The 25,590-nt window shown below is 37.7% G+C and overlaps 1 protein-coding gene across 2 annotated transcripts in view; it reads right to left on the bottom strand.

Moving 5' to 3' along the window:
* Window positions 1-25,590, bottom strand: part of SEMA3C (semaphorin 3C) — a 123,368-nt gene that overhangs the window by 10,490 nt on the left and 87,288 nt on the right. For both annotated transcript variants that reach the window (XM_048301781.1, XM_048301780.1), the window contains 7 exons: window positions 24,868-24,982; window positions 22,664-22,733; window positions 19,856-20,000; window positions 14,863-15,085; window positions 3,827-3,915; window positions 1,688-1,729; window positions 263-420 (listed from right to left, as the gene is read on the bottom strand). In XM_048301781.1, coding sequence (XP_048157738.1) covers window positions 263-420; window positions 1,688-1,729; window positions 3,827-3,915; window positions 14,863-15,085; window positions 19,856-20,000; window positions 22,664-22,733; window positions 24,868-24,982 — 842 coding nt within the window. The remainder of the gene's footprint in view (window positions 1-262; window positions 421-1,687; window positions 1,730-3,826; window positions 3,916-14,862; window positions 15,086-19,855; window positions 20,001-22,663; window positions 22,734-24,867; window positions 24,983-25,590) is intronic.

Genomic DNA, 25,590 nt, shown 5'->3' on the forward strand with positions numbered 1-25,590 from the left:
GATTAAGAACGATTTTTTTCCTTTTCTTTTTTCTCCCATCCATTACTTTAAATATGAAAAGCCATGCTCTTTACCATACACTCTTGCAGCATTCAGTCCTAAGTGATGAATAATTCCAAGCACAATAGCTGTGGAGGTATTGTTTGTACATGCTCACAAAAGGAATGACATCCCACTTCTCCATCACAACACTCCAGGCTACACAGCAGAAAAAAAGCGATCTTCCCTTGCAAGCTTCACCAGACTGCTTAATACTGCTCACCTTTTTCCTGTAGGATAAAACCTGGAGCAGGAGTTGCCATCCCAGGCGCAGTATGGATCTCGGGCTAGGCAGCAGTCAGCACAGGCAGTGCCGTAGATGTGGCAGCGATGCAAGGAAACCTGGGTGACCCCTTCATCTGAGCTCACGTACAACTGTTGCTGCAGGAGGAATGGAAAAGATTTATTTCAGATGTGGAGGAGTTTCACCCCAGACCTGGCTAACACACCCAAAAAACATTTCAATTAATTTTGGAATTAACCCAAGACCAAGAGGGGAGCCACAAATATAAAGCCAAGATCAACAGAAATCTCCCAGGTGAACAGGCCTCTATTTTTTTCACCTTCCTGCTAGAAAACACCTAGAAACACTGGGGAAGGTTAATGGCTTTTTGGACATTGAGTGTCAGTGTTCTGTTTGAGGGCAGACAGGCTGAGTTAATATTGCTCAGATTTGAGAACTTGGTTCTTATTCAGTAAGGATTATTGGCTCAAGCCTTTGAACTAAGTATTTTCTCTGCACATAGTCAGTTTAATAAATATTATGGAGAGTTCCTAGTTGGATCCTCCAGTGCATACATTTCCAAGATGTAAAACCTAGAGATTATGCTGAGGCTTAGGGCCAGATTCTGATAGCCTTATATACCTGGAAAAATAAGCCAAGAGAACTTTCACAACACAACAGAGCTTTTGCAAGAGAAGTTCAAAGTGAGTAGATCATTACCAAAGTCTTGGCCAAAATTACTGTTTTACTCAAAAACAATTAATCATTCTTAAAATATAAATTAATATTGAACAAAATCCCTTGAAATTCCTTTGATCTTCTTGTCATAAAAATGACAAAGCATATTGAATTCAAGTTAGGGAAAAATATTTACTTAGTAGTAGCTTTGTAAAATATTGAGCAATGTCTTGCTTGCAAAATCAGAAAATACACATTTTTAGCTTGTGTGTTAAACATTTCAGCAGAAATCCTTTCAGCTGCTTTCATCATTCTTATTGTAATTGTTTATTACTAATAAACAAACCTGCACAATTGCACGATGGACCCAACAGCCCCAACACGGCCTTTTTACATTGATCAGACAGACTTCCAAGGAAAAGTTTCTATTTAGGACTCAGAGAAAAAAAACCAGGGAGGATGAATTTCCTCTTTTAGTATTTTTTTGATTCCTTAATTGTCAAACAAAACAACAAAAAAATTGACACTTTCAGTGAATTCAAAATGATACGTAATGAATAAAAATTGTTTTATCTTAGTGGCCGAAGGGCATGTAAACAGCTCCTGCAAATATCAGTCAAGTTTTCCATATTCATTATGGAAAATTTGCCCGTATTTAGTGTGCTCCACAAGAATCGATATTCTAATATCTGAGTCAATTTGCTTCTCAGTTAGTAAGCACTAAGCAGGCATTCCACTTTTCCTTACCTTTTTAGATGAAATCTTCATTGTTGTTATAGGAGAATTACTCTGAAAGACAAAGTGACAAACCATTGTCAAGAACTCTGTCCCAACATTAACCTTCAAAAAGCACTAAAACCTAAGTAATATCTAAGAAAAAAATATATTTTTATATCCTGGAAAGGAACCACTCCCTCCTACTAAGTATTGCTAGTTTCAAAACTAAATAAATGACATATCAAGAATAATTGTCTCACAAAATATATTGTTGAAACTCAACCACATTATTATTACTCGTGTGTTTCTAAAAGGTTTTAGTACACTTGTAATTAACCTGCATCTGTGCTATCTCAGCAATATGGGAGCCATTACTTTAACTTTGTAATAAGAAACAATGTTTTTTCTTTGATGATGATGATAAGGAAAAATCATAAAATAGCTCATGAATGTTTATTATATGATCCAGATAAAAATATGGCATACTTCTCCTACAAATTATCAGTGCATACAGTTTGGTTACCATGCAACATGTAAATTCAGATTATCAATGGCAAAAATATTTAAAATGGCATGAATGTTCTTGAAAATTTCTTTCCCAGAGACAGTATTCTATACTACTGTGTGTCTTCATAGCACTCTATTAATGTCTGTGTCCAAATCAAATATTAAAAAGCTGGAAGAAGAATTGTTACATTCCTTGCCTTAAGTCATTATGTTCATCCAAACAAGTGATAAAATCGATGGTAATAAAAATGTTCAGCATTTTTTTAAGATTCAGCATTTGCTCAGTCACAAAGGAAAGCCATAACAGTGGGCTAGGATTAATTGCAGTGGACCACAACACAGCAGGGAGGTCAGGACCAGAAAATCTGGCTGCGAATCATGTGAATTGGCCAAGGTTTGGAGAAGTTTAGTGCTGCTTTATGAACTGTCTGGAGACTCAAGGTCAAATGCAACATTGGACCTGATGCCACATTCTCCTTTCTTTGTTCATGCTCTGGAAGAGGATCTCTGCTTTGCTACCCTTGATATTAACTAGCACAGAGCCCATGACCTCATCCCTGTTCTCTTGGAGAGACTCATATAAACACCATGACGCCACACAGATTGTAACAGCAGAGCTTACAATACCGTGATTTTTAGGGTTCAAGATAAAAGGGTCTGTGCATAGAGGCCCAGAAACTAGGTTTAGGGTGAGGCTACCTCTCAGCCCACCTATCTTCATGCTGTAATCATTTATGTTTCAGTAAATAGAATTAGCAATACATTGGTGAAGAGTGTGTTTTAAGTAATATCACTCACATATATCCTTTTTAAAGGGAAATCTTCAACAAAAGCCTAGAAAGACTAACTATGCCTTTATGAGTGTTAACACTGAGTGTATTCTTTTTCTTAAAGAAACTTGTAATGCTGCCTCTATAAAGAAGCTTAAAATTTCCTTTCTGCATTCTCTCAATGAAACAGAGAAAAGGCCATGATAAAATCCTTAACTAAGTTTATCGATGCATACTGTCTAATGTCTAATGAATAGCCCATTCAAATATTTGAAAGGGGTTTTTCAACATGAGGGCGAACATTTTCTTTAGGTTATTACAAGCTGTTACATGCCAGAATGATTGACAGAGGCTATTCCCTTATCTCTCTGTACGTTTTGTGTTTCTTTTCAGCTTATGTTGTGTTAAACTTGTAGCTCTCTTGACTCCAGAGGCATGTGAGTTTGAAGAACAGGAGTTAAGCAAAAACAACACTAATTTGATTTCATTTTGCAACTGAGAACCAGGAAGATTATCTGATAATCAAAGTAAAGAAATCTTAGATTCCAACCATACATAGCAATAGTCTCTATAAGTGATGCCAATGATAAAAGTCTCCTTCTGGAAGCCATTATAACATGACCTCCTAAAAAAGTGATTATCAAAATCCTTCTAGCCAATATATCAACATAAAAAAGTAGGCAACTGAAATATAGGAGAAGAAAAGGACTTCAGCTATCTGTAGCCTTCATAACAGTTAACACTTTGTAATCCTCTATGTGTGGTTATCAAACTGACAGCATGCACATTTACTTGATCTTTTATCAAGTCACAGTTGCCCTTGCCAAAGTCTGTTAGAACAAAGTGCTTGTGTGAACATACACACTGGAAAAACAAAAGGGGAAAGCCAAACCTGAAAAACCTCCAGCTCTTCTAAAATGAGTTCTCCACTTGCAGAGAAGTTGGTGGGTAGGACAACAACTTTTTGTACAGTGCCTTGATCTGGAATAGGTGAGAACAAGTAACAAAGAGAGAGAGATAAATAAAAAATCAGATTAACCTTCATTAATTATAAAAGGAAGCCATCAAAGCAAGCACTGTGAGACAGAGAAAGGTAAGAAATGTTCAGCAATTTCTAGAGTTTGGGGTCAGTAAGAATGATGAAATGAATCCTCATACAGGAATACTAATGTAGTATTATTCTCATATATTAACATAAGTCATAGTAAGATTGGAGTTATTACCATTACTGTTGCCATTCTATACAAAAGATCAACCAAAATCAGTATATTCTGTAGTAGCTGCTATTCAGACACAGAGGAAGAATCTATCCTAATGATCTTAAGGTAAAACACAATATAAACAGGTAAAAGGGCACTACTGCAGGATGTAATATACATTCATATCCAATAATAAAATGCTATGATAACTGATGACATGAAAGATAAACCTTCCAAAGAATAACTCTATCTACATGTAAACACAGTAAGAAGAAAGCTTTTTTTTATGAAATTCAAGAAATAATCAAGTCCTATTGGTAGGAGTTAATATTTTGCTCTGTAAGGTAAAAAGAAAAAGGAAGGTGAAGATATTTTATCATGGCTTCCCTCTCAAAATACAGTTCCAAGCCTCAGAAATCCACTCAGAACAAAGGAGTAAGAAGCAGGAATATGTGGCAATGACAGTGTCTTTGCAGAGTAGATGTGATGAGTGAGACTGAAGGGAAATTTGTGATTCATTTTCCAAATTTCTTATGTGGAAAGAATATGTGAGATGCAGGAGTCCATCTGCGAAGGCGCTTAAAGGCTGAGACAGCCACTGAAGTATTTCTGATGTGGCAGAAAATGATGCCATGATGATTTTTTGCCTTTTTTTATATATACCTTTTCTATACCCTTTCATATAGCTTTTATGTATCCCCAGTGCTTTTAGCATGCATACTTGTAATTCCTTAAGTCTGATAACTTAGCTTAGACCCAATATTCCCTTAAGCCAGGAGACCAAACATCCTGGGGGCCTCACATTTGGAGGCCAGAAAGCCCTATGCTATCCTGAGAAACCAAGGTCTTCCCTAGAACATCCTGTAAACTAAGACAGGCCCATCCAGGTTGGGATTCCTCGGGATGGAGGGGTTCATTCAAGCCTCTCGTTGGGGAATCTTTGATAGATCTGCTAATTTGCAAGGTCTATAAATTGTATACGTGATCTATCGTCGGTGTGTGCATTTTGGTGTGCACTTCGGTGCATTCCACCTGGACAAAGTGGTGCACCTTTAAGGATCCTTAAATAAATACCAAGGTAAAAACCCCTTTTCCCTTAAACCATGTTTGGTTCATAATCAAAAGACCAGGGAAAGGCAACAAAAAGTCAGAGTGTGGGATAATGACAAGAATAAGCATTTTAACTTGGAAAAAGCACAGTACATAGAATTCTTCTTACCGGAAGGACCTAGAAATTAGACTGAGTAAATGAATCTATTTGCTCAATACTGATTCTGAAGAATGAGAACACGTGGTACAGATTTTTTTCAGCCTTCAAAAGTTTTAAGAGCAATGTAGAGTTGTGTAGTTGGTAGAACATTAGTAGAGCACAATATAGACAAGTATCTACATGTATTTTTATTAGTTTGATACCAAGGAAAGGAAATTTCAGCTTCCTGTTTGGCAATTCATAATGAAGACAATGTAAGCTGAAAAAGTTCAATTTTGGTTTTGCTTTAAGCTCAGTGACTAAATTCTGTAGCTTGAGCTGCAGGGTAAGATGATTACTGTAAGTAATTTACATTTCCTTATTTCACTTGGGGAAGCCAGATACTACTACTATTTATTATTATCATTATTATTTTCAAAAAAAGGGTTTAAAGACAGAATATTGATATTTAAGGACCTGACACAGAGCAGATTGCAGTATTTTGTCTTTAAAAAAAAGAAGGAAAAGAGAAACTGAAAGCTGACAAGACTTAAAAATGTGTAACTATCAATGGTACATGCTCAGGGCATGTTAGGCATGAATTTTTCATGAGAATTTTCTACAGAGACATTTATTCTCATTATACAATGGCATGATAAAACAGTTCCTTCTGAAGAAAATTTACTGGAACTAAATCTTGTGATAGCACAGCTGTGGTCTAGCCTGGGTGCCAGTATTAGCAAAGCTATGAAACTCTGAGAGAGATTTACTGACTGCCAGGACCCACCGAAGTGTTAAACTGCTGCAGATCGTTTCTCAGAGGAAAGGAGAAGGGTGTGTGTGTATTTCTTCTCCTACTTAAGGGAATAACACACTCACACACATACACAACTTCATTCCAGTCTGCCTCTGCTTCTTTGCATCCTTTTATCAATTCTCTCTCTCTAACATTAGACTCTTACCTTACAAAATTCTCAATCAGAAGTGCAGAAAGGAATTGAAGCCTTTTGTGGTTTTTTTTGCCTGCAATGTGTCAAGTACCTGTAACCCTGACATACAGGGCACTAAGCGTGTTGACAGTGACCTTACCTGCAAAGGAATGTAAGGCTGCTGAGCCTCTGAAGAACCGGTTTATGTCAATGATCCATTAGCACATGCCACACATTTAAAATTCCTAAATTGTCTTGAGTCCTCAAACATAGCCCCCAACTGAAATCAGAACCTGAGGGGAGATTTTATCCTGGGTATTGGCACAGAAAATACTGATAATGCCTGACGCCAGGTCCTTGTGTCCTAATAACCTTTCCTATTTGTAAAGTAGGTTCCTATCTACCTTTTTGTCACACCCCAGAAAAGTACACAGAGGGAAGGACTCATTCCCTTCATACTCATTCCCTTTGACTCAATATTTTACCATTTGCTTTGACTCAGTATTGAACCATGATGGACAGATCCTCACATAAAGGAATGTTCCATTGTTTCAAAGAAGACTTAATACAACATTTAAAATAAATATTCAAGTAGGGAACAGAAAGCTATTGATTAAATAAAATTGCTTAAAGCAAGGGATTCTAATAGTCTGTACCTACACATCTCTCTATATATATCTATATATAAACACTCCCAATAACAGATAGCTTATAGGCCATAGTTCTCCCATTGCTTCTAAAAATAGACTTGCTACTGTTGCTCAGCCTCTTCCTTAATAAGTGAAAAGGAAATATTTGTCCCCAAATCCCACTTTTTATTTCTTTCTCAGTAGCACTGCTGACTCCGCTATAAACACAAATTTGTATCTGACAAATCAAGTCACTTACATGTGTTCACATAGAAAGCTTATGGTATACTTGAGTTTTGTTGAAAATCTTATTTGATTATTTCTGATAATGGTAAAGCAGTGAATTAAATTCCCTGGGTCATAGGAAAGGATGAAGCACTGTGCGCTGCAGAACATTAATGCAAAGTAGCAGTGCCTGAGCTGTTTCCAAGTGTATTTCACAATTGATATTTTATGTTGTAAATCAGGCATAAGAAGTCATCAAACAAGTGCAAGTGAAATTTTTTCAAGTTAAGGTCAATGTATGAAATTATAAGGTAATCCTCTAAAATTCATAAAAATGAACAGCATGGTTTCCTTTGCCATTTACTTGTTCCTTCCAGAAATCCACTTGAAAACAGTTCTCCACTGCTATGATTTCACATAGTCATGAAAAAGCTACTATGTTTCCAGAATATCAATCCACCACTAGAAATGAAGAGGCAGATTTTTCCTCACCACTTTCCTAATTCTCCACTGGGAGCCATTTGCAGCCTTGCATCAGCTCAGCAGTCTGTGAGTCAAGTCGAGATGGACAAACAAAAGGGAATCTCCCTCAAGCTGACAGCAAGAGAACAGGAGTGACTCCAAGTGTTTTTCCATTTCAAACCTGCTTAACAAATGCAGGTGTCCCAGCCTGACGTGAAAGACAATGATACTGAGATCACGTTCCCTCTGAGAAACTGCGAACAGCAAGGGAGGAAATTGCAGGCAAAAAAATAAAGGTGTAGAATGTATTCAGAGTGGGAAATAAATGAAGAAGGAAGGCATTCCAATAAATGGATTGGAAGCAGAAGAGGCATATAATAATCATCATAATTATAATAATATTCCTTGAAATGTGAGGCATGATTCTGGACTGATATTAATCAGCTAAGTTTCATCAATACCAGTTAGATTGCACCTGATTACATTAATTCCTGGTCTGCCTGACCATGGGCAATTGAAGAGGTAAAGCTTAATGAATAGACATGGAAACTACAGTTTTTTGGCTGAATCAGAAGGTCTGAGTTTTAAAACTCATTCTCTGAATTTTGATTAGTTTTTGTTTCCAGTCCTAAGTGAACACTGCAGCTGTCAGTAATGTGAGCCTCAAAGAGAGCCATGACCCATCTACCCCTGAGCCACATCACATGCACAAATTGAACTACAAATAAAACCCCCGAATTTTCCACATCATAAAAAAATGACTGCAATAGGCACCAACTTCTACTCTGACATGAGTTTCAAGAGGATTCCCTCAGTAATCCCCACCCCTGATGTGCCTGACACTGCTGGAGACCCTCTAAAACCTTTTTCTCCATGTTTTACCTGTCAGCCTAATGGCAGCTAATTATTTCTGGTCTCTTATCTGAGTTGAACCTGATGTATACAAATAACCTTACAAAGAAAAAAGAAAGCAAAAAGTTTATAGAATGTTTGAAATCTGTCTGTTTGAGAAATTGTTGAGGCTCAGCAGAGCACCTGAGATGGTGGCAGGTTAGCAGTCAGGGCTGACAGCCACGTTCCCACACTCTGTGTCTGCTGTACCTCAGAGCTCCCACCACGGCCACTAACCTCTCTGTGCTTAGTTCACTCATCTGTCAAATGGCGGTAATTTTTTTCCAGCTCATAATATCTCTGTGAAACTTCATAAAATTCAAGCTGCATCAAAGAACAAAAAGACAGATACAAATGCTTACACTTGAGGGCAGAGTTTTCGTATAGCCCCAGCTCAGTCAATCTTTTGGGACACAGTGTGAGCTTGCGTGCATAAAAACTGAGCAGGGGAAATGAAGCAGGTGGAAGTATGCCCTCTTAACTTACATATAATCATAAAAGTTTGTGAAAAAGCTTTGGATGAATAGGTCAATGAAAGGTTATGAATGACTCAGACACTATGACCAAGAGGAAGAAGGAAATTGTGTCTGACGCCTGTTGTGCCACTGTTGTGCAACATCATCTTCCCATGCTTACAGTCACGAAGCTGCAGCCAGGAAAACTATGGGAGACAAGCTTGCTCTTTTGACCAGATTATCTCTCTCTGTTAGAATCTGTAGATCATTTGGCTATTGCATTACTGGAGGCTACTGTTGTCAGCAAGGGTTAGTTTTCCAAAAAGACAGCCGTCACACGACACCGTGAAAATGAGTATTACAAACTTATGCTCTGGAGGCACTTAATGCATCTAGACTTTGAAAACAAATGTTTCATCAGAGAAGCAAAGATAATAAGAAACATCAGTCAACCTCGCGCCACTTCAGATGGATGTGGCTGACATTAATCCATTAATCATCTCAATAAGCCACATGAAGTCTGAAGTGCCTTTTTACAACAGTAACTTAGATCTCTTTCTAGAAAAATGGATCATATCTTGATAGCAAGGACCTGAAAAAAATCCATTGGTGCCCATGGCTGTTTAATGTACCCAAGTTTGACCCAGACATTTAAATATTTTCATAACACCAAGAGCAATAAAGACCCCCAGGAATAACCTTTTGGTTGTGCAATCTGTGTGTACTTTGACCAAAGGCTTTCGTACTGCAAGCAGTAGGTGGCATGCTTAATAAATGAATATTAATCTCATGAATATGTTCTCATGGTGTTTTACTGCTGTCTTAAATCTCAGATGGAAAACAATCTACTAAAGGATGAACACAAAATGTTGAAAGCTCAGATTCTTTAGATATAACTGAAATGAGTAAACAAATTACAGTACAACTCTAGGGTGAATCCAAAAAACTCAGGACTGAGCCCTGGCACATCACAGAAACTGAATAATTGAAACAAAACTCTAATCCCAAATTCTTGAACTGAATATGTTATTACTCATTGCGTAGAGAAAAAATACCATCAGCATTACCCTAGTCAAACATGCAAATGAATGATTACATTCTTTCCAAGTAAATTATCTCTCGTGTTTCTGTTTGGCTTCCCAAAGGTAGGCAGACAGCACCCTTCTCTTGTAGCACTACTCCCTACCAGTCCAGACTTGCTCCTTACTCCAAATCAGCTCACGTCAGACAGGGGTGAAGAGATCCCTTTGGGCAGATGTAACCAAACTAGCAAGTTTTCTTAAGTGCTTTGGGAGCCTTCATGTTGAAAAGCATAGGAAAAATAGGAGATTGTAATCATTTGAAAAGCATGGAATGCCACAAGAACAATGTCTGTCCCTGGGATTTATTTTGTCTGCTATGTAGGTAAGAAAGGGAGGAAAGCAGTATATTAACTCTGGGTATGGACCAGCCCCCGTGAGCTCAGCACTTCTGTCTGGGGGTGCAAAGGAAACACCACATTTAGTTCACACTAAGGTGAAAAAATTACAGAGCTGCCTATACCCTCCTGTGCCACGGCTACATGGTGAACACCACTGGGGTTGTCAGAGCTCTGTACTTCTGTTATTCTTAACTTGCATTCAGGAACTGATTTATTACTAAGGCTATAGAGGAGGAAGAGAGGAAAAGCTAAACATTTTGTGTGCTTTGCATCTGGCAAGCCATAAAACACTTCGATTTCAAGCATGAGACAGGTCACTGACAGTGACAGACATGGCTGGCAACATCTCAGTTCAGCAGCAGTAACTCATCATTTGAGCTGAGTGTAATTGTCACCAGGCGTCAAGTCCCATTGTCTCCGGCTGTGGGGCTCCAGACTCCCAAGGAAATTATCACAAGAAATTCTCCCATACAATGTGGTTTTTGCATTTGCTGGGATGAACTGACACCAAAGCAAATCCCCTCTGCATTCCTTTTGACACTTAATATCTCTATCAAATCCTCCTGACTCTCACAGAAATTAGAGAATAAAGAAAACAAGTTTCTCCTCTCAGTGGCTGAAACTTGATCACTTTTATTTGAAAGGGCTGAGAAATGCAGTAACTTACATTGCACCGATTTCTTTTGAGGAAGACCTTGGAAGCTATTAATGTCCTGTGCCCTGCTCAGGAAGAATAGTGCCTGCCCTCCATGTCACTAGAAAGCAGAAAATGATCCTCGTCTCCAGTGTAATGAAGAAGATAAAGCAATGAATGTAAAGTATCAAGAGGTGCACTTTTTGTATCTGATCCATAATGGGTCCTGTCCTGATACACAGAAGAAGATTGACGTATGATTATGTTTTTAGCAGCTCATGTGTGTGTATGAGGCCACATTGATCACCTAGAAAGAGTCAGATGGTCATCAAAGGTTAAAATGAAATTACCTATATTTATCTCTTGCAGAATTATTAAAATGTTTACTAGCAAACTTTGATTTCAAGCACATTTCAGTTTTTCAACACTTTTCCAGCTTTAACTATCACTGCTATATTAACAATCCTATATGGTTTGGGAACTTATGTCTCGATCTTTTCCACTAAGCTTAGGTAGAATTTTCCTCCAAACAATATTAGATGCATATAGAGTATTTTAAAACAATGACACCACTATATATTGAAAAAAAAATTAAAATGTTCATTTGAAAGATCTGTACTAGCCTACCAATCTATTACTTTGACTAAACAGAGTAATTTGTCAAGGAAGAAAACTAACAGGAATGTAAAACTTCTCTTTTACCAAGTTTTCTTGTGAAGTTGTATAGCAAGAGTAGGGACACTATCTGTTGACACTTTTGATACTTCCATAGTAGAAAAAGACTTTACTTATACAGGAAAGGAGAAGAATGATCCTAACAGGTCACAAAGTCAAGAATTTTATCTGCATTAATTAAACTGAACAGAAAATGTGGTTTTAGGTACCCACCTTGAAGAAAGCCCTGTCTTAATTAGGTTAATTTAGTAGTTTCCAATAGCTCTGCAAATAGGAGATATCCAAAAATACCTTAAAACTCATTTATCAACTTCCAACCAAGGAAACAAAAATACGCAAAACTGACAAAATTCCTTATATAATTCATTACCCTGACTATGGTATACTAAGCATTCACTCTACAGCAGATGGAGATTTGGTAAACATTTGGTGGAAAAACATGGAGTCATAGAATCATTTAGGTTGGAAAAGACCTGTGGGAATATCACTTGGGACCAGGGGCCAGCTGGATGTAACTCCATTCACCACCACTCTTTGGGTCCAGCCATCCAGCCAGTTTTATACCCAGTGAAGATATCCATGCCATGATCAGCCAGTTTCTCCAGAAGAATGCTGTGGGAAATGGTGTCAAAGGCTTTACTAAAGTCCAGGTAGACAACACGCAGAGCCTTTCCCTCATCCACTGTGTGGGTCACTTGGTCATAGAAGGAGATCAGGCTGGGCAAGACGATCTGCCTTTCACAAACCCATGCTGGCTGGGTCTGATCCCCTGGTTGTCCTGCACATGCCATGTGACAACACTCAAGATAATCTGCTCCGTGACCTTTGTCTTGCACATGCCATGTGACAACACTCAAGATAATCTGCTCCGTGACCTTCTCCAGCCCTGAGGTTTGGCTGACAGGTCTGTAAATTCCCCACATCCTCCTTGTGGCCCTGCTTATGGATGGGGATCACATTTGATAACTTCCAGTAAGCTGGGTCCTCCCCAGTTAGCTAGGACTGCTGCTAAATGATGGAAAGTGGCTTGGTGAGCACTCTGCCAGCTCCCTCAGTACCCTTGGGTGGATTCTGTCCAGCCCATGGACTCGTATGTGTCTAAGGGGTGTAGTAGGTCACTGACCGTTTCTCCTTGGATTATGGAGGCTTCATTCTGCCTTATTCCTGTCTTCCAGCTTAGGGGGCTGGGAACCTACAGAACTGGTCTTGCTACTAAAGTCTGAGGCAAAGAAGGTATTAAGTACTTCAGCCTTTTCACTGTTTCCCTCCCGAATCCAGTAAAGGATGGAAATTCTCCTTAGCTCTCTTTTTTCTGCTAATGTATTTATAGAAACATTTTTGATTGTCTTTTACAGAAGTAGCCAGCTTGAGTTCTTGCTGGGCTTTAGCCCTTCTCATTTTCTTCATCCATAACCTCACATGAATGAAGTGGTTTTGTTTTCCTTTCACTTAACTGCAGACACCTGTAGTCTGTAGAAGACATCTGGTGAAGTCCCATGCTCCAAGCAAGTCCTATTAGAGCAGGCTGCTCAATGCTGTGCCAGTTGGGTTTTGAATCTTTTGAGTCTCTGAAGATGGAGAATTCATAACCTCTCTGGGTCCTTTTTCCACTGTTTGATCACATTGATGGTGATAACTTTTTCCTTTATATATAATAGCAGTGTCCCACATTGCAACATGTGTGCAGTCCCTCACCTTGGCACTGTGCACCTTGAGAAGAGTCCCCATCTGCTTTTTCCCCATTAGGTGGTTGTACCCACCCATTTGATAGTTGTCAACAGCATTAAGGTCTCCCCTTAGCTTTCTCTGAATAAACTCATTTTCTCAGTCTTTTCTCATACATCACATGCTACAGTCTTTCAGCTGATCTTGCTCCGTTAGGTCAATGTTTTCCTTGTACTGGGGAGCCCACAGCTGGACACAGTACTCCTGACAGGAGCCAAATACAGGTAAAAAGTCCTTTCCATCAACCTGTTTTCTGGATACACTTCTGCACACACAGCAGAGTGTGCAGTTGCTCTCCTTTGGCACATAGGCACCCTGCTGATTTTGATAGTTGGAGAGGTTTTTCTAAGAAGAGTGAAGAGAGTTATTTTTCATCATTTCCCTATAGAAGCCTGACATTCTTGAGAGATTTTTAGGACCCGCTTCCTAAATCTATTATAACGAGATGGTTATTCCCAGCCCCATGCGAGTTTGTTGGCAGACATGGTTATTCTACAAACAGAAAACAATCAGGACCCCAATAATATGTGAACCATAAAAGCAATGCAACCCATCTCTGTAATCACTTTCTGATGTTCAGAGATATATTTGTTCTCCCAGAGTTCTTTTCCTTTGTTCTACTTGAAACCATCTGCAGTAAAAAAGATTAGCCTTTGTGCCTGTCAGCCTCTAATGCCCTGTTAAACCAGTGGGAGTTTCAGATGTGACTCCTAGGGTCTAGTCACAGTACCACTCTACTTGTCTGCTTCAATCTGAAAGATGTGATTCATACCTGAATATTTAAAAAAAATCAAAATTGATCAGTCCAAGGATCACTTGACCTGTTCCTTGCAGACTTCAGACGCATAACACCAGATTCAAATTTGATGTAAGTAAAAACAAAATATAGGTTATATTAGGCAGAAATTATTTTAGAATGCTTGGATCAAGTTCTCTGTGTCCACTACTGCTAGGACTCTAACCATTTGTTTCTTTTTCTCTTCTAAGTACTTCCATATTACTACTGTTTTCTGAAGGAGTTGTTGTTTCTGCCTTTGCAACGTCTTGATCAGATCATGCTTTTCTTCAGAAGTAGCTTACACAGTAGATATTAAATAATGATGATGAGAGTATACAAAATTATAAAGCTAGACTTAGATATTTTTTTCTCATGCTTGAGATCATCAAATTCTAGTGTGGAATCATGCTGGAGACACACCATATTCAAGAGAAGTATTATAATCTAGATCCAATAAAATACACACTGGTGTTGGTTTTTGTCTCACAATTAGGACCAATACATTGTATCTCTTGCACGTAATTGATATCTATAGTAAATAGAAAAATGCACAGAAAGTAAAAAGAACGTATTCATGGATTTCTATAACATTTCTGTAGATTGCAAACATTAAAAAAAAAAAAAAAAAACTTCTGAAAGCTGTAAATTGTAATAATCAGAGTTTATTGCATATTATATTGCAACAGAGGAAAATGAATGCTGCCAAATTTGTCTTACCTGTTCCAAGAAACAAGACGTGGTATCTTCCATCAGCAGCATTCACTCGATCCACAGCAATCTTTGTATACTTGTAGTCAGCTCCTATCCGGATGATTAATGGCCTCTTGTGTATTGGGTAAATGGGATTAAACATCAAAGGGTGGTTCCTAATGAAGGTCACAACGTCGTCTGGAAACTCTTTGGTTGTCCGCATACTGGGTGTGAAGGCTCCTCCCGGACACTGTAAGAAACAGCACAGTGATGCTGAACAACACTTATCACCTGTCAGAGAGTTTTCATCTCCACATCATTTACAAATATTGACAGATAGTTGACAAAGGAAATTCCCTAAAAAGCACTTCAGACTTGGGCCAAAACTTACTGGGCTCCAGTAAGGGGAATGAAGTGCTGAATAGCTACACTTTGAACTCCCATCAGTTCTTATAAAAAGAACCAAAATGTATTTTTGCATTTTTGAAACCCAGCTTGATGGGAAAGATGTGTACTTCTGAACCTATTTCTACATATTTCATGCTTCCAAACTGCCTGTTGAAAAAAAAAACATTAAAAAAATCTAAGAGATTGGTATGGGAAGATACCAAACTTTTGCATCTGGTTTGTTACAGAATTAGTACAAAGGTAGGAAACAAAATCTGATACTTAATTGTAATTTGGCCAATATCCCTCTTGACATTTTGTTGATTATAAGATGATGAAAAGGCCTGTGACTTGTCTTCATTTGAAAAAGCAATAATATAGAGTTGATGAGGGAGTCCCATAACAACTTATTTATATAAGTTGTTTATATATATATATATATTTTATATATATATATATATTTATAAGATTGTGTATACTTTCCCCTATGCCTGAGAAGTAACAGGTCCATGAATACTTTGGATGCTTCTTTAAATATAATGAAGAACTATCCAAATAATCATCCCTGAGGCATTCTGGACCTCATAAGAAAATAAAAACCATCTTAGAAAACTCAACTATTTACTGAGATTGAAACTAAAAGGAAACTGTGAAGAAATCAGAGCTGTGCCAGTAATTGGTACAGTGTTCTGGATGTACCTGTGTTAATTTAGATGATTTTTATTTTTTGCTACCACTACCTCACTTCTTATTGCTGCTCCTGAGCTTTAATTTTTTCCCCTTATCATATTTCTGAGATGTGAAACTCTCCTCAGAGTATTGGAGATATTCAGAAGTGTTTCAAAGCAATATTTTTCCAATTGGAAAATGATTTGTTCAATAAAAACCACTTGATGGAAATTTGTTTATTTTGACAAGGGCCATTCTTACATCTAGGATGGAATTTCTGGTCAAAACCATGGACAAAAAATAACCAGTAGCTTAGGGAGAGATTTACCTCACCTGACTTCTACTCTCTTAAAGTGAGGCATTTATTCTTAGGTTTTCTCTGTAGTCAGTAATTCAGACTAAACACCCTGCTTTTGGATGGCTAAAATTACATAAAATGAATCATATTCTGAGAGACTTGGAAACTGTCTGGGGATATATGACTCATGTGTCCATCCTACCTGATGAGATGCAATGTTGGAATTTGGGTCTTCAGCTCCCAGGGCATCCCGGTAACCACAGGCGGGAGTGCTTGTTCTACCCTCACTGCTAAAAGCTGTTCCATATTGTGCACCTAATAAACTATTCATTGGGCATACCAGGAAACAAGTAGAGAGGGACTTCAGCCTAATCACAGGCTTTGGAGTCATCTTCTGGCTCAATCAGGAGTAAATTATTTATACAAAGTAGAATTCTTTAAACAAGTTGCTCTGGCATCAGTTACCTCCAGGAAGAAGAAGCAGAACTCAGCTCAGATATGGGTCGTTTCTCTCATCTGACATCCTCGACAATTTATTTTTCTGGGCTCATATTTATCCTAAGGGTTTTGTTTTGGCTCTCATTAGAAATGATAGTACATGTTAATGCTCTAAGATTGCTCAGAAAGTTCAATTCTTATTATCTTGCTTGCTCTACCCCATCTAGCATATTCGTCCACATTCCAGAAAATGTATGGAACTATCTGTTAAGATTAGCAACAAATTCTGAAAAAAGAACTGCATTCATCATTAGCAGGATAATTCCACTTGGTAGTGCTCTGCCAGACCCCAGTTCCTTTCAAGAGGGATTCAGTTTCACAGACACTTCAATTTAAACTTTCCTGTCTCACATTGCTCTATTAAAAGTCTTTCTCTGATACTTTCAACCCTTCCATTCTTGACTTGGAGTCATGTGACTTTTGTCTGTGACTTCTTGCAAAAATGTCTGTGCTATGATTCACACCAGCATGACCCTAAAAACTTACATTATATCACTGTCCTGAGCAAAGCCTTAACAAACATCTTTAATCAATTAATTCTTTTGCTAAACCAATGACAAGCAAAAGATGATACTGAAGAAACCTAAGCTCTCCCTTTCCTGGAGGGATTGAACGTGTATCCTTCACGCCTCATTCAAGGACTTGGCTACACAATCTTACGTTCACAGTTGATTACCATGCAGTAAGATTGCAGAGAAAACCAGAATTCTTTAATTTACAGTATGCTGTAGGTACAAAAACTATTTCTGTAAACTCTGAAAAATGGAAACTACTCTCAAACATCATTGAGTTTAGTAGCAAGCTGCCAGTTATGTATTTTTTTTTCCATACGTAAGTTTTGCTTGTGGAGAAATAAGAAACCATTGGTATTTAGTGAAGGCCAGCCAGACACTGCTGAGTTGATCATGGCCAAAAGAATGCATTGCTTCATTTAATCCTACTGAAGCTACACTGAAGCCTTTCCATTGTTTATCCAGTACTGCGACATGATGAACTTTCGTTTCTGTCCAGAGGTTTAGTATGAATATCTCTTTGGGCAACTGTAAAGTAGGATTTTCCATGTCATATAAAAAGACATCCCTGTCTAGTCCAGCATCCCAGAAGTTACAAAAAAATACATTTCAGAAAAAAGAGGATCAAGTCCCATAGTCTGCAAGCATGGCTGATCAAAGTTAACTCTTTGAGCACTAATTCTGAGCAGCAAAAAATCCCCGTGTCCCGATTTTCACTTTGACATAAGTGAAAAATAGAGTTTGTGGCAGACATTTAAAAGCGGAAGTTTTTGGCAGTGAAATAAAAGCAAAGCCAAAGAAATTCCATCTTAGAAAATATGACTAAGGTACTGTGTTTTGCCTGAATCATGAAGAAGCACAGAAAAGCCAGTAATCTGAAAACCAGCAATGGTCAACTAAGGAATCTCTATGAGCTATGATCTAAGAATTTATCTTCAAATTCAGAGCTCATCGGCACATCTGAAAAATGTAGATAATTTCTGTCACCATGTTAAATCCAAATCTGATTTTTTTTTCCCCTTTCCACTGTGCTGCCCAATTTCTTTAAGCCCATCTGGAATACCTCAGAAGCTTCTACGAGGCGAACCAAGAAAAATATGGCAGTGGTTGAGGAAACACATGCAAACAAAATACTCTGAAACAGCAAGAAACTTTGAAATGTTACTAATCACAAGAGTGTGAAACTTCCTGTTTAAGTGGGTCTTTTTTTTAAAGCCTCAGTGAACTCACAAGATTAGAGCTGTATGAATTAATTGCAAAGAAAGATTAATGCTAGCAATAGACCTTAGTGGAATGTCAGGTATTGATTAGTTAATTCTAGAGATCTGGGAATGTAAAGTCCTAATTCTTATAGCCAGCAATAACTACACAAAAATGTCATGAAGGATTGTGTGAACAGGGAGAACTGTTCCATGTGTCTGAGCTATTCCATGTTCAATAGAGAAAGAGAGAAAAAGTACAAGATCTTGCAGCACAAAGACAAATCAGAACAAAATAGTGATATGGTTAAAAGTTCTCACAGAGACTGGCAAAATTAAAATAAAATTTAATTTCCTGTGATAAATGGAAAAGCAACAAAGTATTAATCTAAAAAAATAACTGTATCATTGACAGATAATTTATGATTCTCTGCATACCTATTTCATTCTGATACTTAAGAAATTGTAAGACCTCATAGGAGTCAACACACATCCACAGTACTATACTTCATTTATCAAATATGGATTTAGAGATGATTCTAGGAAAGCTTATACATTTTTTATTAAAGACTGAAATATCATGTGTCGCATTTCTGCTAAATCTAAATTAAGAATAGTGAAAATAAGTAAGTAAATAGATAAAGAGAAAAGTGCATTAACAGCAATTTTTATACACCATGAAGCTGAAAAGTAAGAAGAAGTAATAGTTCTGTTTAAAATACTTCATGAGCTATATCTGCACAACTTGGAAACAGAGCTAGCTCTACTTGCGTACAGAATTTATTGGAAGATTATTACTAACCCTGATACACTGAAAGAAAGTCCTGAAAAATTTTCAAGGCATACAAAAAGCTTTCTTAAGAAGGAAGACTATTGTGAACTGAATGGCATAAAAACCCATCTATTTCTAAGTCTCTCTTCTAAGATTCAGAACCTGACAGGGTATTAGTTAAGTGACCAGTCCCAGAAACCTTGTTCTCTAAGTCTCCTACTACATCTCCTAAACATTTGAGTAGAGGTGCAAGACTCTGGAGAACTAAAGAAAATTCATACAGACAGAAGACAGAGTTACAGACAGTTGGATCCAGGCTGTAAAACACACTAACAATGCTGTCTTTGCATGCTTATTTATTTAGCTACATTTTCCTCAAATGTACCCACAAAATGAAAATGCACATGCAAACAAGAAGACTGTCACATAATGAAATTATTCTTATCACCTTTGCAGCAGAAAGAGTGATTAACATTTTACATGACTTTTAATTCTTTCTAGAAGATTTCCAGACACTATGTAATTTGCAGTTGGATTTGTAGGCAATTGAAAAGCAAATAAAATAGTTCTGAACTGTAACTGTCACAGTCACATACAGACTTCTCTCCTGGAATAAATAATATTTATTTGTGCATTAAACAAAGACAAGCAATTGGCAAGACTGAATAAACATCCTTGTACTTACGGTACCAGGCCGCGGGTACGGAATTCTGCCCTGATATGGAATCAGCTGGTGGTTTGGGCCCTCCTTGTGTGCAAATGGTCCATTGAACACAGTCTGGATGTCAGACAGATGATACACACACACGGCTGAGCCTTTAAATATGGAGCTGGAAGACAGAAGAAAAAGCATTGCAATCTACCAACTTTTTTATAGCTTTTCCATAATTTGGCCTGGTCCAATGATGAAAGATACCTCTAAAATAATATATTTTATACAATTTAATATGGATTTAAAACATTTAAAATCGACTGATCTAGCTGCCCAATATGCACCACTACCTCTTAAGACTTAGCAACTTTCTGAACAGTGAACTGCAAAAAGAGAGAGGAAGGCACTAACCTACTGGTGCAATAAGAAGACTTCCTAATGCTAAATATAAAGGAAATAGAATCTGGCTCCAGTTAAATCAATGGCAAAAATATTGCTGAGTACAGTGAGACATGAGTTTTGTAAACTTTGTACTGCCAAGCTCAGCACAGGTTTCCAGAACTCCCTACCAGTATATTAACCACAAGACCTCCATGAGCCTCCTGAAATACATGGCTAAAACATTAATAAAAACATCCAGAGCAATTACAGTTGGTTGGATTATTATAATCAGTTTCCAGCCTTTTTACGAAAAATGGGGACTTGTGGCTGTAAAGGAATTATTCCTATACAGTCCTGAAATACACCCATAAAACTGGTCTTATGAAGACCCACGTTTGAAGCTTCGTGAGGAGAACACAGGCAATCACCTAAGAACAGGGCATGTTCTTCCCACTGTTCTGGATTCAGCCACGGGTCCAGTTAGCACAAGCCCTGAATGGTCTCCATCGCCCCATGATGATGAAGGGCACTAGGGGAAAAAATTCCCGATTGATGGTAATGCTGACTACAGTGAATTAACTCCCTCATTTTTCCTCTCACTGCGTGTAAGGTTTGTGATATTTATATTTAAAAAGTGGAAACTCCAGACAGTCTAAAATCTGCCTGGTGTTAAGTGTAGGATGGAGATAATCCAAGTTACTGTTTTCAATTGAAGAAGAAAAAACACTCCATAAAAAAGCCTGAAAACATTACACATAGTGTCTAAACAACAAAAGTGAAATCCACATTGCTCTCAGCTATATATGGATGAGTAGAATGAACCTTTTAGATTGATTATGGTATTTGTGGAAATTTTACTGGGTATTAATAGATTTTGAGAAATGCATTTAGTCTTTCCAGATGTTTTATGTTACATTTACAGCATATTATGACACTAAAATAATTTAGTTCAGTATTACTCGGTTTTCTTCTGTATGATTTAGATAAAAATACTAGTAGTTATTACTTCCTGTGATGTTTCTCTCTTGCTTCTTTTATGAGTTGGAAGTCTACAGAGGTGAAGATACAGGAACTATTAAGGAGTTCCTTAGGGTTGCTGTATTTAACTAGGTAACACCTTCAACCTATAGTTGAACCAAAATAAAGTAAGCATAGACCATGTAGTTCACAAAAACAGAAATATATGTGTGTAAAACCTTCAACAGAGAGAGAAAACATCTTGAGAGACAGGAAAAAGTGAAGTTTCCTCTTTTTTGTCACCTTATGTGGTCCTGGGATTCAAACCTCATTTCCACTGGAGAAATACCAGAATTAGGTGGAAGTGTTACCAGCTCAGCCATGTTGCACCCCCAGCCTAATGATAAGTGTTGTTTTACTGCTAAACATAAGCTCATCCTTTTCTCTTTTTGTGAAGTAGGAATTATAGACAGCACCTAAGTTTACAAGTCATGTGATGCTTTTCTTTCCCAGTTAAATATCAGAGAATCATATTCTCCTGTCTTATTTACCTATTTGAGTAAGCAGATCCCTATATCTCTGTGAAAGAAGTCTATTGGGGAAAAAAAACCTGAAAGGATTTTTTTACTAAAAATTTCCATTAAAGGAATTAATTAATAAGTTATATAATTTTCTAATTTGATCAAATAAACTAAATTTAAAAAAAAAAGTGGAAGACCTCTTAGAAGGTAAGAAGTAACAGCTAAATAGTAAAGGGCACCATATCACAAATCAGTGAGTAGTAACTATTTTTTTTCTGTACTAACACGATGTGGTGAAGGCAAGAGGAAAAAATGAGAAAAATAAAAGTAGAGGTGGAAGAATCTATTGGTCCACCTGTCAGTTCTAACTTTGTGGACAGTTTCAGCATCGTAAGCCATATCTACTGCTTCCATCACCCTTGGGAGCTCAGTAAATGCTTTCTAAACCTGACAGTAAGTGAATACAACTGACTGGTAACGGGGAGCTGCAAGGAGGTGACCAAATGCCACGTAAGCTTGTCCCTTTGTAGCCAACTGAAGCCAGAATGGGTTATTTGCCATCTCTGTGATCATCAGCCAGCTGAGAGACTGGAAATGATTTGTATGAATTCATGTAAGAATTCCTGGTTTGATCCTTCAGGGTGCTGAATGTTCTTCAGGAGGTGTTAAGTGCTCTCAGATGCCACATGAGTTCACTGCATTGAAGTCATTTGGCTTTCCACTGCTGAACAGTGACAAGTGGCCCTCCACAGAAATGTTTTCCCAGTGCCAGCTGACAGTATGTCAGGAAGCAGTTTGTTCCAAGGAGCATAGCTCTGACATGGATACCAAGAGCAATGATACTGAGGCTCCTTCATGCAAACCACAGCCGCAGCAGACACACAAAATTGCACAGCACAGTCTCATCCACAAAACATCAGTTTCAGTTTCCATACAGAAAATCAGGCAGTTCAGGGAATATTTTTCAAATCTGCATGCTTACCTTGATGTTGTGAAAATTCCATACACAAGTGTTGTTCTGGGGTTATCTGTCTCTAGGAGAAACACATCCTCTGTAAGAAAGAGAAAGAAAAATGTTTTGAATAATAAGAAAAACTTTATTTTCCAGTTTAATTGATGACTTTATTCCTCCTGAAGCCAACAGTAGTTTTATCTCAGACTTGAACAGGAAAAAGGAGACTTACCACATGAACAGACCATATATGCATACATCTAGCAATTTAACATTCAGAAGCAAATTTGGAAATTAACTCCATGCCCTCTAGCCTTATGGAGACAGAAGGCAAAGATTTTCAAACACATTCAGGATCCACATCACACATTTCTCTCAGCTGTATCTCATTTCAGCAGGTTGTTTAGCAGTAGGAAAACATTAAAGTTGCAATAGGTTAAAGAGAAAGAGTTCCCATAGATGGATGTAATCGAAAAGAGGGAAATTAGGTGTTTTACTGTCCACAATGCACTGCAGTGCCCTCACTACTGCACTTTCAATATGATATGAACGTCATGAAGCTTTGCAGTAAAGACACTGAAAGATGTAAACCTCTCTCCTCTTGTTGTGTAGGGATTAATTGACTGCACTGTGCAAAACTGTACCTACTCACTGAAATGAATTTACCCACTATTACCTCTGATCTGTTGATTTTTTTTTTACACTTCAGTGAAAACTACTTTAATCTCTGACAGTTTCTCCTTGCAAATGTTTTTAATAACTATAATCATGCTACCTCTTAAACTTAATTTACAACACAAAAAAGATTGAACTGTTTGAGCTTTTTATCACAGAACATGTTCTTTAGCTTTCCATTAATTTATGTGGCTCTTTCATTTAACCCGCTGAATTTTTTAAATATTCTTTTCAATATGTCAAAAGCAAAAGACTTCACCATGCAGAACTGGAAGTGTTATACTCTCCTGCATTATACATGAACACAGAAGCCTGTGTTTGCTCTCTCCCAGTGCTCTAAATTTCCAGCTATGATTGTATTCTTCCTCTTTGCTATGGAATTGTGCTGGGAACCCACGCTGAGAGCATTGTCTCCTATTCACTATGGTCCTACATTTTGTTATACAAGAAACTAAAAGCAGTTATCCTACTGCTTTGTTGAAGAGGAGGGGGTTGGTAAATCACAGTTCTGAAAGATGAGCCACTGAGGCAGTGCTGAGGCACTGTGAACTTCAGAAAATCTGTCCTCCAAACACCTTACACATTCCGAGCTAGAGCAAGTTAGGATCTGCTCCTAGTCCCAATCGGGTTCCACTGAAACCTTGAACCAAAGTAACTACACCAAATAGTTGCAAATACAGAAACTCAAAAAGACTCCAAACCCCATATACTCTGGTGAAAATCAGGAATAACAATTGAGAAAAGAGAGAGGATACAATGGAGAGAAGATCAGAACCAGATGCAGACCCAGTGCAGGGCACATTAGCTGTTTATATTATTTATTTTTATAGTAAAGCACATACCAAATCCTTCCACACCTGATTTTGCACATCTCATCTGTGGAAAATATAGAATTTGAAACTTTCTGGTAATGTTGTTTGGCATGTAGGTATCAAGACATGCATCTATTAATTCCATCATTAAAGGAAACCTCTTGTGATTGCTGTATAGATTACGGATTGAATATTTACAGTGTTTCATATGTTGAAAATTTGTGTGACTGAATGATTCCTGACAAATTATATTTATTCATAGTGCTATTGCTGGTGCCAGTAACAGGATTTATTAGTATTACCTTGAACTACCAAATTGAGGACTCTACCCCGTGATCAAAAACTAGAAAAAATGTATTGTGGAAAAGTTGTCTGTTACGCAGCGATATAAAAAACAGTTTCAAAGAGATGTTAAAAACCCTCTATTGTTATCCAAGCTAGTAGTAAAATCGTACGAGAGTCACTTAAATGTTCCCTTCCAAATATTAATTCTTTACATATATCATTGTTTTACATAGTCAAGATTAATTACCTTTATTTCAAAGGTAATGATAATTACACAGAGAGACCTATGAAGAATTTTTTCATTTCCCGTCAAAACACTGCAAGAGGGATTTTGTCATGGACTTCTGGTGCTATGATTTCGCTGTTAGCAACTTCACCAAGGAACTGTATGAAAATCAATCATTAAATATGCACGAAGTAAAGCATTTAGATGAAAATTTTAAGGAATGTTTTTTGTCATACCTAATTCATCAAAGTACGTTTCTGTTCCATCTTCATCCATTACTGAGCACACAAGTCTTGCTTTCAAGAATGTTGTCCACTTGTTCACAAGACTGCGCTGACCACCTGTGTCATTCTGGAAAGGAATATTATTTTCAGAAAAGAAGAAATAAAACACAGCTAACATTTTACTGGGCTTTCCCACATTTTTCTCAGGTTAATTAATTATCTATATAATTATCTAGTGAATTTAATATTAAAATTAAATAGTCCTAAACCAAATCCCCTCATCTAAACATTCCATATGCAGAAAAAAAGAAAATCTAGTTTTCTGAGTGGACCTTCTCTGCTGGGCTAGCAGGCTTGGAGGGCTGGGCATTAGATTTTGTGCATCAGCACTGTATGCTATTAGGATTGGAAGTGACTGTGGAGTCCTGTATCACTCATTGACACCCAGGACAAAGTCCATGCTATCTCTAAGAGGTCACATGGTTCTCTAGAGGGATGTTTCTTCTAGTCCTGACAGCAGCAGAGCTGCACCTGACCCAGTAAGCCATGCTGGCACATGAGCTGGATATGCCAAACAATATTCAGAAATGAAGGCTAGTGTGGTTCAAGCTAGTTTTGCACTGTTGCAAGTCCTGGTAACTTTGTCCAGAGATGATTTGATCACAGCTCGCTCAAGGATCTTTCCAATTTTCTATGGTGCGAGGTGGGAACTGTAACTGCCAAACCAGATGATGC

The sequence above is a fragment of the Corvus hawaiiensis genome, chromosome 4 (assembly GCF_020740725.1).
Source record: "Corvus hawaiiensis isolate bCorHaw1 chromosome 4, bCorHaw1.pri.cur, whole genome shotgun sequence".
In the NCBI taxonomy this organism is placed as follows: Eukaryota; Metazoa; Chordata; class Aves; order Passeriformes; family Corvidae; genus Corvus; species Corvus hawaiiensis.